This window comes from Molossus molossus, unplaced genomic scaffold, assembly GCF_014108415.1.
Source record: "Molossus molossus isolate mMolMol1 unplaced genomic scaffold, mMolMol1.p scaffold_m16_p_7, whole genome shotgun sequence".
Classification (NCBI taxonomy): Eukaryota; Metazoa; Chordata; class Mammalia; order Chiroptera; family Molossidae; genus Molossus; species Molossus molossus.
In genome coordinates, this window is record NW_023425401.1 from 102,386,792 (window position 1) to 102,406,375 (window position 19,584).

Sequence of the window (19,584 nt, forward strand, 5' to 3'; positions counted from 1 at the left end):
AAAGAAACGGAAAAAAAAAAAAAAAAAAAATGGTGGAGGTGCGCTCATTTTGGCCTGCAGGCCCCATTGTGCAAAGCAAGGTGCCAGACACTCCTTTTTCCGGGGCAGCTCTTTACGCAGCAGTGCGGGCCCTCGACTTTGGAGTGAGGGGGAAAATGAGGGGTGAGCATTAGAGTGAAAAATTGGGGGTTTCAACCCGGGAGGGAGGCTCCTGGCCTTTGTGGCGCCGTCCCACGTGAGCGGGGCGGTGGATTGAAGCGGGGCTCGCCTGCGGCCCACCTGCTCAAGGGCTGGGGTCCCGCACTACCTCCTAGAGTCCCCGCAGAGCCTAAATTCAGCCCCCACCCAGATGTGGGCAAATCCCGCACCCACACTTCATTGAGCCCCACGCCCCTCCTCAAAGCGCGAGCCCCCAAATCTTTTAAAAATATGTTAAGCCCCCCCCCCATTAAAATTCTCTTCTTGTCTTGAAAGGACCAATTTTCTTTTCTTTTTTCCTTCTGAGGAGGAAGCAAAGGTGTGTGTGTCGGGGTGTCTGGCGCTGGAGCGGAGCTGGCGGTGATCACCCTGCGGACGCGCTCAGCCTCGGGGCAAACGCCTGTAGCTGGCGAGACCGCGCCGGTGGCTTTCTGGGGAAAACAAAGATCAAACACAGCCAAAGACACCAGCGACCCAAACGGGGGACGCGGCGAACTTCCTTAGCCTCCCAGAATGCCTACTCCGCAATAAGCAGTCTTTTCTTTAAAGAACTGGGGCCGATTTGAGAGAATTCCTCACCACTGGAAAGAGGGGATAGGAGAGAAGGAGCCAACATCCCTAAATTTATAATGATGCATGTAAACATGCTACATGCCACATATATGTATATGTGCATAAATAAATATGGATGTGATTGGGCACATACCTATCTAGACACCATTGACTTGCCTGGTCAAAGAATAAGGCTTAGACATTTCGTGCCTGGGAAATGGTGCAGTTTATCTTTAAGGAGGCTAGAAAAATAAGAGATGAGGCTCACGTTGCACGGATGACATCACTAGCTTTTGGCTGCGCGCTCCGTGTTCTCGTCTGTGGGTTTTAGCCAAGGCTGCAGCGCCCGGCGCCCAGAGAGCGAGCGCGGCAGCGGCTTCCCCCGGCGCCCGCAGCCGGGCCAGGCGGTCTCCCGAGCCCTGCAGGCGCAGCCTCGGCTCTTGCTCCCAGCACTGGCCGAGCCTGCTAGGCCCCGGAGCCGCCGAGGCTAGAGGAGGCCGGGCGGGGAAGTCGAGCGACCCAGCCTCCCTCCCCCACCCTCGCCCCATTCACCTCGGCGACCACCGCGAGTCGGGAGCCTGATAGTGGGCTCGGAGGCCGGGACGCGATTCTCTGCACGCTGCCCACTGAGCTGGCATCTCGGCCCTGGGTGGGCTGCGAAGAAAATGGTGCAACCTGAGAGCGGCTGACCCCAGTGGGCAAAGCAGACGCGGTGCTAGAGCGCCGGGGTTCAGGTGGCAAGGAAAGGGGGCGGGTTGTTTTGAAGGGCCGGGGCCGCTGTCGTCTCCGGTGCCTGCAGTGTATTCTTTGCACCTGGGCAGCACGTTCCCGGGGCAACCCCGGAGCCAGATGAAGTGAGGCGGCGGCGTCGCGGGAGAGGCGGGTCTCGAGGAGGCCGGGTGGACACCCCAAGAAGACGGCGCAGAGGAAAGCGGCATGACGCCCGGGCGGCTGGCTGCCTGGCGGGCCGCGGGCCGCGACCGTGCGACCTGTCCATGGTGTTGAAGGCGCCGAGCTCCCCGCTCCGCGCGTCTAGTGCCGTGCGCCTCGCCGGGTGCGCCAGCCTTCGCGCAGCCTGCCCCTCGCGCCAGCCAGCTGCCTCGGGGTCCCCGCAAACCCCAGGCCAAGGCTCTTCCGGTAACGCCGTCCGGGCGACCGCGCCGTCGGCCCGAGGAGAGGCTTGAATGGCCAGACCAGAGGCAGAACCAGGAGCTCGCGGCGAAAGGTCGGCCAAGACCGTGGGCCCACGAGGAGCCCGCCTCTGAGAGCAGTGTGCTGGCCAGACGGAACAAGGGATCTGCTGGTGACCCGAGGACGGAGATCTCGAAAAGACCCGACCCAGAGAAGAAGAAAATCTCCTCGCTTGCAAACCGGAAGGGGGAGAGGAGCAGAGAGGGAGGCTTAGGCGAGACTCGGGGCAGCCGGTCCTGGATCGAGGTTTCCTTCGCTGGCCGGCCGCAGCGCGGGTGTTCCAGTTCATCCTGTGATTGAGTAGCTCCTCCTGCCAGCCGGCCCCATCCCCCAGAAAGCCGGGAGTTGGGTCCAGTCGTCCCCTGCACAGAGAAAGCCCACCAGCCCCACCGCAGCCGAGGGCACTTGGTGTTTGGTTTCCGGCTGGAGGGCAGTGGCGCCTGAAGCCGAAGCCGGGCTGTGTGCGGACTCAGCCAGTTCGGAGCAGCCGCTTCCTGCGGGCCGGGGAGGGGGCGGGAGGCGGCCTTGCCCGGCTCACCGCCGCGGGAGGCTGCACCTGCCCCGGAGGATGCCCAGGAGTCCGTCGGAGTCTCTCCAGATCAGAACTTTGTAGGCTGCCCGCCCCCATCCCCGCAGCCCCCGGGCCGCGCACCGGCGGGCGGGGGCCGAAGGGTAGCGGCCGCGAGGTCCCCGCCGGTCCCCCTCCCCCTTAGGCTCGGCCGCCCGCCGCTTTGTTCGGGCGCGCGGAGGGAAGGCGAGGCTGCGGCGGATCATGCCCATGGTGTAGCGGGGAAGCGGAGGCATGGCTGCCGGAAGGTTACTGCTCTACACGGGCCTCTCGCTAGCGCTCTGCGCCCTAGGCATGCTGGCGGTGGCCATCTGCTCGGACCACTGGTACGAGACGGACGCCAGGAAGCACAGGGACAGGTGCAAGGCCTTCAACACCCGACGGATCGACCCTGGCTTCATTTACAACAACAACAACAACTTGCCGCTTCGGGCGAGCCGCTCACGCCTGGACCGCTGGGAGGGCAAACTCCTTCGGGCCCGGAATCGCCGGCAGCTCTTCGCCATGAGCCCCGCTGACGAGTGCAGCCGGCAGTACAACTCCACCAACATGGGCCTCTGGAGAAAGTGCCACCGGCAGGGCTTCGACCCCGAGATCGCGGCTCTCATTCGGAAAGGTAAGCACAAGCCGCGAGGCGTGGCGCTGCAGAGGGCCTGGTCCCAGGTAGGCCCGGCAGCCTAAGCCTGGCCAAGGTCTATCAAGCCTCCTGGTTCCAGGAGGTAAGGTTATCTAGGCTCTTCTGAGCTTTGCCGTGGCCATAACTTGCCTTCCCATAGCTGGTGATGGAGGCTCACCTCTCCCTACCCAGCCTCTTGTCTTGCGTTTGTCTGATGAGATTCTCACGGTCCAGGGTTTTTATCTAGGATAATGCTTGATCAATCTCTGAAAAGGAAGAGAATCTATAATGTGCTGTTAGCAGAGGAAGCTCTTTACGAGTGATGTGTTGGGGTAGACAGACACCTAGTTTTAATCTTCAGGTTAGATGTTGAACTGATTCACCAAGAGAAACTGGGAAAATATCTCACACACAAGGCCTTATTGATGCCAGGAACGTTTGCTAAGTGCTACACTCTACCAGGCATGGTGCAGACACTGGTCATATAAACATCAATAAATCCCAGCTCCTGCCCTATGGCAGCTCATACTGCAATTCTTGACTTTAGAAAGTGGTTGACAAAATGACTTGTGTGCATGGAATATTAGCAGGGTCTAAGAAGCACACACAAAAAGTAGTTCTTCAGATAACACCAATGTGGGCACTGCAGAGGAAAAAAAAAAGACTATTTTCAGCAGACTTATATATAAAAAGTACCCCAAGTGTACCAAAACAGGAGAACAACTATTTATTAATGACAAAAATTAGATACATTAGTATGATCACATACATTTTTAAGTCTGCTTATCTGATGCAATTTGTAAATCTTGCATGATATATACGTGGGGGACCATTGTGTTCTGTTTACCCACTGAAATAATGTTTGGATATATATTAACATTGCTCTTCTGTGGTAGCTACATCCTGGAAGATGAGGTGGGATTTTACAAGTCTTCTTTTTCTCCCTGCTATGTTTCATTCTTTTCAACTGTTAAAAGGTGATAGTAAGCTGCAAATGATGTTGTTGATCAGCAGTCTTTGAGGCCAAGATATAAAACAGTTCTTAATGTCTCTTACTATTTTAACGCAGGTTTGATGCTATTTTAAAATATAATTTGTGAGAGCAGATATTCTTTGATTTATAAAAATGTTGAAATGGATCAGAAAAAAAATGTTTTAAAAAATGTCAACTGTTTAAGAATGACAAGCAGTGGGTTTGGTCTAGGTGGCCATTCAGACTGAGGTGAAATAGGTCCAGACAGAACCCATCTTAATACTTGTGCTGTAGGTTCTGTAGAATGACTAAGGGCCTTAGGTAATTTAGTTATGAGTGTGTTAATATTATAAACATCACATCTGCTCCATGGTTAGGCATTATTAGAGCAGGGTGACCCATCTGGAACTCTACAACTTTGTAAAGATGTATGGGATGTTAGAGAATTTCAGAAGAGAGCAACTCAGGTTTGGATTTAGAAGTAGGAAAATAAGAGTGAGCAGAATAGTTTTTGACCATGGGTGACTTTATAGCAAGCAGTCTTCAGATTTTCAGATTCATAAAGTGTCGTTTTATCCATTGTTCTCTGCTTTCATTAACATGGGACTGGCAGGCAGTTAGCTGAAATGTGAGGAAGAATACATGTCCATAATGACTGATAAACACTGGTAGGACTTACTGAAGGGCATTCTTGGATTTCCTGCCTTGAAGGTCTCCTGGAACAAGACATGTATCTTTCCATCCGGTATTGGTTAACCCCACTTAGGAAAAGGGGATGGAATTCATGGCTTCTGATGGTTGCAGTGAGGGCTTTGATGCCATGTTGCTCTGCTTGGCAATCTGGCTAGAGAGGTTGACTTGGTCTGTGCACCAGAGGCATTGGTTACCATAGAGACAGGTTCTTCCGGTGAAGCTGGAAGCACAGTGACAGGGAAAGGGATAGGGGAAGAATGTACAACATTTTGACTTTGTATTGACTGATTTTTAATTGCAGCAACAGAAAATGGACACGGCACAGCAGGGGATTGAATGCACTGATACCTAGAGTTGGCAGGGCATTGTATTTCACTTCAACTAATGGAAATCCTGTTCCCCATCACCCAAAATATAGCAATCACTGTCAGCTGCTAGCAGCCGCTCAGCATGGCCATTTCTGTCCACTTGACATTCTTGTTAGGTATTATTGAGATAGATGGCATGTTGGCATTACAAATCTTCGGAGGCTTAAGGTCACTATCTTCATTTTTAACCTCAAAACATAATCTTTGAAAGCCAGGTCTTTTCCACTCAGCAACAGATACATTTTGGAAATAAGTCTGTCTTCTATTAGTAGAATTCACAAGCCATTTCAATAACAGACAGAATGTCATTTCTAGACTTACTCAGTATTCTTCCTAGATGGGCAGATTTCAGAAGGCATTTTAGAAGAAGACATTCATATTCCTAAATTTAGATTTAGGGCATTGCAGAGAAAATTTTTTTTATGTCATAGTGTTCACTAGCAGACTCAAAAGATATCTCAGGCCTTTGTCTTTCTTTGAAACATCATGGGAAAATTAGAGATTTATCTCAATGATTGTACAGCCCCTAAGAACTCAGTCATTTGTTAAATTAAGGTTCATTACATTAGAAAGTACATATTTAAAAAAACAAAACCACACAATTAGTTAGGAAGCAAAAGTCAAATCTATATTTGATTTGAAGACCAAGACCTTTGGACTCGTGTTCTCTCTGAAATCCATGTCTCCAATGCCCTGCTGCTGTGTCTATATCCACATGTACACTTTTCTGGCCACTGTGATTTATTTGTTTGTGTTGTTGAACTGTAAGTTCTGGGAGGGCAGGAAAGATAATCATTTGTAAAATACAGCGAACAGATTCATGCTGCTTGGGAAATATCTCATACAAATTAGGTTCACAGAAAGGTATCCACCAAGTGCCTTTTCTAATTGTAAGAACACTTGTGTGGAAATCCAAATAAAGGTCTATTCAGAAAATTGTGATTAAAACACACACACGCGCGCGCGCGCGCGCACACACACACACACACACACACCCCAGTGTGGTTCTTAGGGCAGGTTAATATTGTAACAGATGCTACATAATTTAACAAATAATTTTTTTTTTGTTAGCGAAAGCTTTGTTAAGGCTTAAGGGAAACACAATACTTTTTTGGGAGATAACATATGTCACTGAAGAGACACAAATCACCCACAGTTATATTTCACATTAGATGAGATTTTAATCATTTCCTCCTTGGAGGTAGGATTGGGTAGAGGCTGTAGTGAGGATAGTGTACCCTTGACTTCCCATGTGACTGTGTCCATAATCAGGTCCTCTGTCTTCTTGCTTTTCAACCTCCTCCATGTCTCTCTAGTAAGTCACTGCAAGCACTGGGGACAGATTAATGACAGGATCAGTTTCTGAAATCCAAGAGACTTCCAGACCTTTAGGAGCAGCAGCTACAGGTAGGATTTTGTTCCAGGGAACATTTATATTCTTTGATTTGTACTGACATGCTATACTGATCTGGCTTGAAATAAGTAGACCTTCAACTGAGATTCTAAGAACTTTTTTATTATTTGATAACAGGCCTTATAATAGAATTTGACTTATACAGTTTCCATAATCACGGAGTGGTTGTCAATAGCCTGAATCTTACTGTAATAAAACATTGTACATATCCACAAGTTAAGAATGTACACAGCAAATATTTACTGCACGCGTGTTATGCGATGGGCACATGTCACGAGGATGAAGGGATGAAGAAGTCCTGGTCTTAAAAATTCCTATAGTCTGTTAGCACTGCAGCGAATGAATGACAACTACGGGATGGTACGAGCCACAGGAACCCGGTGAGACACAGGGGACGCAGTGATAGGTTGTGTCAGCAGTGCCATGAGGGAAGGTGGGAGGGGGTGAGGCCAAACTGCCTCGGAAAATGAAATCCGAAGGAGATTTTCATGAAGCGTGGAGGTGGCTGGAGAGGGAGGGCATTTCAGGCAAGGAAGTCAGCATAGCCATAGGGTGTGAAACAGCACTTCGTCCTTGTGAGTGTTGATTTCTGGGGCGAGGTCGAGGGGCAGACCAGGAGCTCAGCGGGCAAGGGCTTGTCTACTCAATGCCCTGCAGCTAAGCTGCCCCCCAGGCTAGCCACTTACATGTGCCTATTTAAATTTAAAACAACCAAAATGAAATAAAATTAAAATTCATTTCCGTACTCGCATTGGCCACATTACAACTGCTCGATAGCCATGTGTGTTAGTGGCCGTCGAATGGGACAGGGCGGATTCGAGACCTTGCCCAGCATCACAGAAAGGTCCGCGGGACGGGACAGTGCTCCGTGGGGCCCGTAGCGTCGAAAAGCAACAAGCACACACTTTGTCCCGGGTGCGGTAACTAAGCACGAGAACCGGGGCTTGTTTCCGTGTATTATTCTACACTTGAAGAAACTTTGCTACTTGAATGTTTTGGGGGAGAAGGTTTTAAATTTATGTTACATCTATATTTTATTAGTTGTCCCTCTTTGACTCACAGAATTCTCACGTTTCTCTCCTTTTCCTGTCCCAGCTTCATTATAAGTAACTTGCAAAGTTGACTTGGTGGGAAGGATTATTAATAATGATAATTGCCAATCTTGATGCCAGGTACTCTTCTAAGACTTGTACTTGTATTAGCTAATTTATTCTTCATAATAATGCTCTGAAGTGGGTATTATGGTTATTATTTTTTATGCATATTCTTTTTTTATCCTCACCCGAGGACATTTTTCTATTTTTTGTTCAGACAGAGTGTGAGGGAGAGAGAGAAACATCGACGTGAAAGGGACACATCGAGTGGCTGCCACCCACACGACCAACCAGGGCCGGGGACAAACTGCAACCGAGGTACGTGCCCTTAGCGGGAACCGAACCCGGGTCTCTCTGGACCGCAGGCCAACACTAACCGCTGAGCTAAATCGGCCAGGGCTATCCATATTCTATAACCGAGGGAATGGAGGCCCAGAAAGGTCAGTTGATTGGCCAAGTCTCATGAGAAGGAAATGAAGGTGCCAGGTTTCGAACTCTGGCTCCAGGCTTGGGAACTCACCCACTGCTCTCTACTGTCACCATAGTCTGTTGAGGCAGGGACTGGGTGGAGATCAATATAGTGATCCCTCAAATTGGAAAAGAAATAGGAAGTAGTTTTAGAGTCTCCCCAATGTGAGACCTGCTTGAGAACGTCACCTTAGCACTGCGGAGGAAGGATTTCCAAGTGGCACGCATCTCGTTTGGAGGCCTGCTGACCACAGCTCACACACATTATTTTCATATGATCTTTGAGTATTTACCTTGTCCACTAGGGTGGACACTGAGGTCACAGACATTCAGGACATACTCATTCATTCCACAAATATTTATTGAGGGCTTTGGGGCTGGGCATTATGGAGAAGCTTCCCTTCCAGGGGGTAGAGCCAGACAATAACTAAATATGTATGGGATAAAAATAATGTCTAATGAACTAATCAATGTATAATCTAAGGTAAGGTAGTGAGTGCCATGAAGTGTCTTTGCCCTTAGGAAGCACAAAGGGCAAATCAGCCAGAAATGAAATAGTTCCTTTAACTTTGGTTTTATAACGCGGGGAGGCATGACCTGCTCACAGGCAAACACATACAGACACCATGGTCTTTATATATAGCGTGATCCCTGTGCATGCACTTTGCCTGTGTGCCCAGATGTACAAGTCAACGTATGTTTCGTCACATCCCTCCTCCCCCCTCATGCTGAAAATACAACTCACCAGTGAGAGTTGACAGATAGGGAAGGAGCCCTGTGACTCCAAGGGCAGGTGTTTGGGTGGGAAGAGAGAGGGCGCAGCAGAGTTGTGTTTTGAACACCGGCTGCGTGCCAAGCCCTCTGCTAGGTGCTGGGGGGAGAAGAAAGAGGCATAAATGTGGTTCCTGCCCCAAGAGAGCTTACACTCTAGCTTACGGCTCTCAAGTTCATGGTCATGTGTGGTTGGATCAGGCTCTTGCTCAGGAGGTCACATCTGTGTCAGCTGGATGAGAGAGCAGCTAGTCAAGGAAGGCAAGGCTGAGCTGTTCTTATTGAGTCAACAAAGCCAAGAGCCTTCTTTCTTTTTTTTTTTTTTATCCTCACCCGAGGACATTTTTCCATTTTTTGTACAGATAGAGTGGGAGGGAGAGAGAGGAAGAGAGAGAGAGAGAGAGAGAAACATCGATGTGAAAGGGACACATCGAGTGGCTGCCACCCGCACGACCAACCAGGGCCGGGGACAAACTGCAACCGAGGTACATGCCCTTAGCAGGAACCGAACCTGGGTCTCTCCGGACCACAGGCCAACGCTCTAACCGCTGAGCCAAACTGGCCAGGGCCAAGAGCCTTATTTCTGTTCCAGAAAGTCCACTTATTTATGCTTTTACTATAGGGCTGGTGAGGATCAACTTAGAGGATTGATTTGTATATTCTACTTCGGATTGTGAGTTAAAAATATTTTCTCCCTCTCTTTCTACCTTTAGTAGGTAATCATAGGCCTTCAGACAGAATCCTAAACACACTCTGGGTTAGTTTGGCCCTTCGCACACATGCACACACATACACACGTGCACACACATGCACATGCACGCCCACGTACATTTAGACATTAGCCAGTAGTCACAAACGTCTGTTCAGGTGCAGATACTTTTACAACTACTTACCCCAAGCAATACACAGAGAGGAGGGACTGTCTGACTCGGTGGATGAGTAGACAGAACATTTGTTCTAACCTCTTGATGGACATCTGCTGTTTTGAGACAATGCAGCATCCTTTTGAAGGACTTTGTTTCTTTCTATGTAAAAGAACAAGTTTGGATGATATCAACTTTCACACTCTGACATTTGATGAGAAAGTTAAATGGAAGTGATAGAAAGTAAATAATAGGTAAATGGCTGAAAGAAGGTGAAAGAGGGAAGGGAACGTGGGGAAGGAAGAGAGAGACAGAGAACAAGATGGAGAGATGGAGACAGGGAGGCACTCCGGATGGGAGCATCCCAGGTGCTGGTTTATAATGGAAGAGGCAGAAGACAAAGCAGCTAGTTCATACCAATATACGATCATGTAATAGAAACTCACCTTCTCTCTTTCTAACGACCTGCAATGCCATGTTGCAGGTTGGGGTTAAAATGGAAAAACTGAATGGAGAAGGTGGCACACAGTGTGAATGTACTTAATGCCGCCAAACTGTACACTTAAAAATGGTTAAGCTTTTATGTTATGTATACTTTACCACAATTAAGTAAATTAAAAAGACACTTAAAAACATAATAGAGTAAGGAACTGTATTGCTGGTCAGTGTGTAGACTACTTTATGGTCAAGGATCTTGATTCATTCAACTCATTTACTGAGCACTTACTACGTGCTAGGCACTAGCCCAAGGGTGTTCGGGACAGAAGTTAATGAAACAGAATTCTTGCTCTCACCGGGCTTACATTTAAACAGTTTTGAGCACTTACATTTAAACAGTTTTGAGCACTGTATCTTTTTTGTTGTTTTTCTAAATAAAACTTTTAAAGAAGACCCATATATGAAACAAGTAATGAATACATTCCCTGGGTCATCTAAAAATTATTGTATGATGAAGAACACTTCACTGTATTTGTTCTAAAAATGTCTTTCGAGTACCCACTATGTCAGGCATATTACTTGGTGCAGAAGACTGTGAGTGGAATCCATAGTTCCTGTCCTCAAAGAGCAAAAAAAAACAAGGGTGGCCCTGGCTAGTTTGGCTCAGCGGTTGCAACCTGAAGGGTTGCAGGTTCGATCCCAGTCCAGGGCACAAACCTGGGTTGCCGGTTCAATCCTGGCCCAGGTTGGGGCATGTTCAGGAAGCAACCAATTGATGTGTCTCTCTCACATCGATATTTCTCTCTCTCTCATCTTCCCTTCCACTCTAAAAATCAATGGAAAAATGTCCTCAGGTGAAGATTAGCAAAAAAAAGGAGGCGTGTTAAAGAGACTAACAAATATAAGCCCCAAGGTGGGTTCGTGGAGAAATTTGTGTGCTGGGGGCCTGAGTGATCTGAGTTTTGGAGCAGTTAGGGGAGGCTTTGCAGAAATGGGACATTCTCAGGGAGGTTATCTGTGGATTGACAAGGTGAAGCCTTAGCTATGTATTTATTAATTTTTTTTTATCCTCACCGGAGGACGTTTTTTTCCATTTTTTGTTCAGATAGAGTGGGAGGGAAAGAGAGGAAGAGAGAGAGAGAGAGAGAGAGAGAGAAACATCGACGTGAGAGAGAGAGAGAGAGAGAGAGAGAGAAACATTGACGTAAAAGGGACACATCGAGTGGCCGCCACCCACACGACCAACCAGGGCCGGAGACAAACTGCAACCGAGGTACATGCCCTTAGCGGGAACTGAACCCGGGTCTCTCTGGACTGCAGGCCGACGCTCCAACCGCTGAGCCAAACCGGCCAGGGCATGTATTTATTAATTTTGACGAGGTAAAACTTGTCCACTGGCCCTTGTTCCTCAGATTCTTAGTTCCTCTCCTAAGAGGCAGCCATTGCTACCAGATTTCCAGAAATCGTATCAGAGATATTCTCAGCAATGTTTAAAAAATAGCATCAAGCATAAACATAAGCCAGGCGATGAACAGTGATGCAAGGATGAAACATTTATTTTTTTGTAAATCTGTGTGCGTGGAGATGATGTTTAAAGGGCCGTTCCAGGGGTCACTAGGAATCTTTTGCAGGTGGTGTGGATTCTGCGTGGAAGCTGCTGTTGGCTTTCAAGGAAGTTTCACAGATTTGCTGCTTTTATGGGGGACTGCGGTGTCGGAATCATTTCAATTGATTTTTTTTTTCGGCGTCAAAGTATTTTGCCAAGAAAAGGCAATTTACTTGATATTAGGTCATCTTCATAAAGTTGTATCATTTCCTGCATTTTAAAATGCCTTGCTCTTCTGTATGCTGAACCTCACCCTGCCGGACACTTTATTTGCTCCAGAGCCTCTCTCATTCATTTTGCCCTGAATTCCTCTTCGTCTTTATAAAAGCGGTGGTGTTTAGACAAACACGAATCCTATTTCCCAAGGCCCTGGAGTATTTTGCAGACCTGGACAGAATAGGGTCGTTTTTCCCTGAAAGAAGCTCAAGGCTCATGTGCTGCCGTGTGTCAGCTGACCCCAGTCTGGGGTGTGTAGCTGGCCCCTGTCTCGCGAGGTTGACGACACGTTGTCCTTGCGGCCTGGCAACGATGTACAAGCAGGTGGAGCACATCCAAGAATGTCCATGGCACCACTGTTTGTAACAGCAAAATGAGTCAACAAACAGAGGACAGACTTAGGTGTCCATGAATAGGAACTTCGGTATTGAAGTCTGGTATATTCATACAATGGACATGATTGCAGTATATTTAATTAAAATTTTTTCTGTTAATCCTCACCTGAGGGTATATTTCCATTGATTTTTGGAGAGAGTGGAAGGGAGGGGGAGAGAGAGAGAGAGAGAGAGAGAGCGAGAGAGAGAGAGAGAGAGAAACATCGATGTGAGAGAGACACATTGATTGGTTGCCTCCCGCATGACCTCAACAGGGGTCAGGGATTGTACCTGCAACCTAGGTATATGCCCTTGACTGGGAATTGAACCCGAGACCCGTGGGTTTGAGGGCTGATGCTCTAACAGCTGAGTCAAACAGGCCAGGGCTCGTAGTATATTTAAAATAAATATGATAGCTCAACATGTTTCCAAATGGGTAGACATGAAGTTTGAGTGGAAAACACTGGGTGTCGGATGAAATGTGGAACATGATGTCATTTATACGAAGCTCAAACACAGATCAAATAACATCAGCTATTGCTTATGGAAACACATTTGCATTGTATTCATGGAAAACATGCACGGGACCGATAAGCACAAAATGAAGGATGATGTTTACCTTTCTCAAGACAGGGAAAGAAATGGAATTGGGAAGGTGCTTTAAAATCACCTGTGATGCGTTATTTCCTGGAAAAATAAACACGCACAAAGATCTGAAGCCAGTGGAGTGTCCATGTGCACACACACGCAGGCTGTGTGCAAGCGTGTTGCAACTCTGACAGAAGAGTTAAGATTTTATCCAGACTACTGCACAGGACGCAGGTTCTTTAAGGACCATTCTTGGAAAACTTTGGCTTTGAGGCTGTCCGGGACTGACTTCGCAAGTAGGATCAAGACACAGTTAGAGAAGAGGATCAGGTAACCCCTTGCCAACAGTTTTCACAAACAGTAGCTCCTAGGAAGGGTGTAGAGAGAATAAAATGAAGTTTTATTCCCTTCCGATGTGGTGTAAGTAGAAGAAATTAGGGCTTTAAACTGATTGATTTCTAAGATAGAGATTAATGTACAAATCATCCCGTTGCTTTGTACATTTCCCTCAGCTTATGGGAAAACCAAGCGTTCCAAGGTCCAGAAAGTTAAACTAAAGCTTTACACCCCTCCAATTAACTTGATCGGACACTGGACTTTCCATAGATAAGGTACTGCGACAAGGAAGCATGTGGGACCACCCAGAGACTGAGCACGGACATCCAGGGAAGGCGTTTGAACCCACAGGTAGAACTCAGCGTGAACTAAGAAAGGAAAAGCTAAGAGTTGCTGAGAAGGAGTCAGAACTGGACTTTACGTCTTCAGCAGTTTTCATAACACTTTTGGAACGGAGTAGAGAGTGTTAGTTGGTGAAACTTTAAGTGGTTTTACGATTGATAAATAAGGAACAGAGTCTTTATTCTTAGAATTATGGGGGTGACTTCAGCCAGGAGCCCCACTCTTATGAGAGAGAGATGTTCTCACTATTTATACCAACTAGAGCTGGAACAGGAAAATCCCACCAGAATGTCGGCAAGGGTTCCATTGGCACCGGATAATGCTTTTAAAACACTCGGGTTGCCCTGGCCGGTTTGGCTCAGCGGTTAGAGCATCGGCCTGCGGACCAGGGAGTCCCGGGTTGGATTTCGGCCAAGGGCACGTACCTCGGTTTGTACCCAGCCCTGGTTGGGGTCCTGCGGGTGGCAACCAATCGATGTGTCTCTCACACTGATGTTTCTCTCTCTCCCTCCCACTCTGTCTGAAGATAAATGTAAAAATATCCTCAGGTGAGGATTAAAAAAACGAAACAAAACAAAACACCCGGGCTGGGCCTGAAGTTACTGGGGATCATGCAAGTCCCCAGGGGCTTCAGGGGTGTTCAGGCAGAATAGCCTCCATGCTCGTGTTTCAGTAACCACAGGACTGAGGAGATGCTCCCATGCGGCTCGGGCAGCCCTGCATCCAGTGGTCGCAGGTGGATGAACTGCTTTATTCATCACGCTCTGCAGGGAGGGGGATCACGCTGTATGTCTGCACTTCCTCCTTAGCCCTCTGCCACTCACCAAGCACACCCCCTTCCTAGCACCAGTGACATTTGGGTTTTCCATATGTTCCCCTTCTTTCTGAGACTGTTTTGGAACTATTTCTTATTCATCTTTTTATCTGCAGTGTTTTGCATAATGCGCGGGCCATATAATAGGTATTTAATGCCTATTTGTTGAATGAATGAATGAAAGTTTGCCTCAGTTAATGCAGTTGATCCGCAAATGTTATTTAACAAAGAGCCGTCATTTCATTGGACGAGGGAACCTCACGATTAACAGGAAACCTGCTGTGAATCGTTCTGTAATGCATGTGATAAACTTCAATTTATTTCCTTTGTTAAGGGTTGTATTCTCCTAAAGCACCCATGTTTCTGACTCACAGGAGAATTTCAAGTGAGGACTATTCTGTTTTTCCTGGATTAGGCCTCTTTGATGTGATGCCGCCCACTTTCTCTTCCCTTCATGTCTCTCCCAGGCTGCTCTTCCCTCCCATGGCCCACTGGGCAGAGAGAAGGCTGCCTACATTTCTTGTTCCTATCGGGCCTAGAATTTTCCAAACTTACTGCTGGTTCTGACATATTTGACCATTCCTTCAGGATCTGTTTGCAAGTTTTTTTGTTTCTATCATCAGGCATGTCTTCAGGTCATCCCAGTGAAACCTCCCTCTCAACTCTTTATCTGGGGCAGCTTCCTCAAATCTCCTCCAGTCGTGATTTTGGTCAGATAATGAATGAAAACCAGAGATTGCGCCTTCTGTGACTGCCCCTTCCCTGGTTTGGACCTCCTGTCACTCTTCATGACTTTCAGTCTGAGGGGGTCAATGATGTGGGAAAAACATGGCAAGTGTCCATCTCCAGTTGTCGGGCACATCTGGCCCCATGGGGGTTGGGAATGGCCCTGCTCATAGAAAACATCCATCCTCTCTAGGGGCCTTGGGGACAGAAAGGCGTCGGGGTCAACCAACACATCTTTGCTTGTGAAGACCACCAGGTCCAGTTCAACAATGGATGAGAGAGAGGGTCACTCTTCAGGGTCTCACAGAGAAGTGGATTCTCTTCCAAAATGACACTCACTGTTATTCAGATTGGGTCATCTCACAGTGAGGGTTTTAAGGAATTTCCCTTTGGCTACAGTATCTGCTAAGGGAGGGGCCCGGGGCCTTCTCATTCAATAAGAGTAATTACAGATAAATACAGACACAGCTGCATTGCTGGTTCTCAAACTAGGTTGAGTAAATGATTCATATCAAGAAACATTTTCTGTGACCACCTTAACTCCAGGACTTATGGTCGTGAAGTCTGTGCTGGGTTTAAGCTAGAAAACGGATTCCCACCACCTCTGCCCAAGTTGTATGAGGTGCTACCCACAGATCAGATGCAGAGGATACATTCAGTATAACCGCTGGGTAGGACCCCCAGTACACTGTTGTTGTAAAGAACTGTCTTTGGTTGTAAAAGTAAGTATGATGAGTTATATAGTAATGTGAGTCTCCTAAAACGGTGGGTAACCCTTACCCCAGAAAAGTGTCTCTTTTCATAGATGTTTATTTTAAAATCTATAGGAACCCAGAGGTTTATTTCAAGCCAGAAGGTGGCATTTCGTCTCTTTGGGTCAGCAGGGTGGTTAACAGTTCAAAGAAGGACTTTGTATGCTCCTGTGCCAGCGACGTATCTGTATCAGCTTTTATTACACATGTCCGTAGAGGGGTGGTGGCTGGCCGGGCACTTGTGGATCAATAAGCTGCTAAAAAGGGAGATGCATCAGCGACCATAATGGCTTCTCCACAGAAGATAGATCGTCTCCAGGTGCTGAAGTGCACTTAGGAACAAGGAACAGTATGATGATACCCCTGCGTTGAGATCCCTATTATTTAGGAGAAAGAAATGCACTCTCTGAAGGTGGTGAGTCCTACAATAAAGACTTCAATAGGCTGAGCATACCTTCCAGGAGGTTTTGTGTCTAGAATTCAAAACACAATCAGTTTGTATTAATGGAGGAATTCCCAGATGGAGAAATACAGAATTAATATATTTGGCTTCACACACTACTGGTTTGTAGTTGTTTTTGGTTGTCCTGTGAATTTTTTAAAAGTCTTCTTTTTGTAATCTGAACACTGATTTTTAAGAGACTGGGGTGGGCTTGGATTCGGCACCAGTGAGGAGTTGGGAAAGGTCCTAAGCAGAGTGACAGGGTGGGGATGGAGGGTAGTGGACGCTTACAGAAGACAGCACAGAGCTCCATGGCTCTGGGTCTCGACTTGACGGCTGTGGACGCAGAGTCAAGGTTGCACCTGAGCCGAGGGTACTTGCATACAGGTGAGTCCCTAGGGTCCTGGCGAGGATGGAGACTTTTTCCAGTGGAGTCCCAGTTTCTACTCTGGGATTCTCCTTCGTGGTGCATGACTCAATTACACAGATTACATATTCATTTATCTGACAAATACTTGGTGACTGTGTATGAGGGGCTTAGGTTACAGTCGTGTACCAACTAGGGAAACCCCCTGCTCCCATGGAGTTTATATTTCAGTGAGTCAGTAGAAAGGGGAATAAGTAAAACACGTGCTAAGGATAAAAAACAAACACGGAAAGGGGTAGGACATGGGAGGCAGGGTTGAACTTGGAGATGGGGTGGCCAGGGAGGACCTCACTGAGAAGGTGACTTTTAAGTAAAGGCGTGGGGACATGAGGAAACGGGCTCTGGGGATGTCTGCGGGGACAGGAATTCAGACAGGGAGTAGCAAGGAAGTGGGGGAACGGCTGGCATGTTGGGGAAGTGACAAGGATGGCAGAGGGGCGCCAGTGAGGGAGCTTGCGGTCGAAAGCGATGTTGGAGCGGTGGAGTCCCCTCCCACAGGGTTTGGAGGTCACAGGAAGGAGCGAGATGGGCTGCCGCTGCGAGGTTCTGCGAAGAGGAGTGACATGATTAGCTTTATGATTTAAGAGCATCACTTGGGTTGCTGAGTTTAATAACGGATTGTATAGAAGCAGGGAGACCAGCCAATGTAGATGGAGGCTGGAACTGTAGCGATAGGAGAAGAGCCGCGTTCTGGACGTATTTTGAATGGAGAACTATCAGGACGGGGTGATTGATCCGATGCAGGGTGGGTGAGAAAAAGATAAGGACTTCACACCAGGTTTCTAGCCCGAGGAGCTGATAGAATCGCCATTAAATACGGTGGATAGGACTGCAGGAGGATGTCGATTTGGGGATCCACTGTTTTGGATACGATAACCCTTGAGAGACCTTTGAAATGCTCAAGCAGAGATGTCAGTAGTTAGGTGGATATATTGGCCTGGGTTCGGGGGAGATGTCTCGCTTGGGATGTAAATTTAGGAGTCCTCAGCTTATAGTATTTAAAGCCATGAGATCACCTAGAGAGTGAGTGTAAATAGAGAAGACAAGAGGTTTAAGGATTAAGTCCTGGGCACATTGACTTTACAGAACACGGGGAGATGAGGAGGAATCAACAAAAGAGACCAAGAATGAACAGCTAGTGCAGTGAGAAAAAAAATTAGGGAAGTGTGGTACCCTGGAAGCCAAGTAAAGTGAAGAAGGAGGAAGTGACCAGGGGTGTGCAAGGCTGCCAGTGGGTCCCCTAAGATGAGGGGGAGACTTGAACTTTGGATTCCGCTCTGTGGAGGTCATTGACTTCAGCGGCAGATCCAAGAGTGGATGGGAGGAGGGGAGGAATGGGAGACAATGAGGGTAGACAACTTGGTAAAGGATTTCTGATGCAAAAGTAAGGAGAGAAATGGTAGCTGGACCGAGAAATCAGACAAAATTAGAGAAATAATAGCATCGTTGTAGGCCAGTAAGGAAGAGCCAGTAGACAGGGACAAGACTGATGGTTCAGAAAAAAGAGAGAGGGAAGAATTCCTGGAGCAATTGCTGGAGAGGATGAGGCAGAAAAGAAGATAGAGAAAAGGGTGGAAGGAAAAGGACGTGGCCCAGGAATAAACACATGTTTTAGGTGAGCGAAGAATTAAAAATCCGAGACTCTCTTGATGCAAGTTATCAGTCATCTTGCTCCCAGTTCAGGCTTGTGGGATAATTTGAGCCAAGAGCTTTAAGCTTCTTAGAGGAGAGTTTCTATAGCAAGTCAGCATCTATTGTCACTGAGCATTTAATGGGAGTTTTTTATCTGGAAGAAAACAGGATTGGAGCGTGAACTGCAGTCTTACTATGCATGTTGGCTTTGCTCTCTGCTTTATAAAAAGGAAGCAGTCAGAGCGGCCTGACTGCTCTCTGCACAAGGCGCTGGTGATCGGTTGGACGTTCTGAGACACTTGGCTCAGGTGTTAGTTGGAATGTGATAGATTGTGTCTTGAAGTATGGAGCTCTGAAAAGTTTAAAAAGGTTTCATTTAAAAAAAGATTTTTCATTGAGTTTTAGAGAGAGTGAGGATGAAAGAGGGAGAGAGAGAAAGAAACATTTATGGGAGAGCAAAACATCCATTGACTGCCTCCCATACACTGCCTACCAGGGATGGAGCCCGAAACCTGGGCATGTACTCTGACCAGGAATCAAACCAGCAACCTTGTGGTGCATGGGACGATGCCCAACCAACTGAACCACAGTGGCCAGGGCAAAAAGGACAGCCCATCCTTAAATCTCTCTTCCTAGCTACCATAGAGATCCTGTAACCAGTGGTTCTGCAGTTTTCCATTTAATGACATCACTCTGATCAGAAACTTAGGGTGCTCTGGCTCTGATGACATTCAGGTCATTTCTGAGATAAAGCTGCTTTATTTTCCGGCTGAATAGCCACATTCTTGCCTTGTCATCCTAAAAATGCTGCACTGTGTCTGCATTTCAGAGCCACTGATTAAATGACAGAAGACCTATGGTGGTGAAGAATTAGTCTTCTTTGTTTATTATACTGTAAGTGTCTCTGGAAAACAAAGCCCAGGAATTTCTGGTTACTTCTCTGCAGCAAATATTTTCTAAGCGTAGGAATTAAAGTCACAAAATCTTCCATTCTTGGGGGGGAAATAATCTGGATACTGTAAAAAAAATTATGAGCCACATTTATAGGCAGGCACTTGTCAGCACATTTTTTTGAAAAGGTGTGGATATCATTAGCCTCTTTTATTTCTTCCTTGGGGATTG

The 19,584-nt window shown here is 47.3% G+C and overlaps 1 protein-coding gene across 1 annotated transcript in view; it reads left to right on the forward strand.

Annotated features, from left to right (window-relative positions):
* The first annotated feature begins 2,743 nt into the window (after positions 1-2,743).
* Positions 2,744-19,584, forward strand: part of TMEM178B (transmembrane protein 178B) — a 338,552-nt gene continuing 321,711 nt past the window's right edge. Inside the window, exon 1 of the mRNA XM_036247215.1 lies at positions 2,744-3,125. Within this exon, the coding sequence (XP_036103108.1) occupies positions 2,744-3,125 (382 nt within the window). The remainder of the gene's footprint in view (positions 3,126-19,584) is intronic.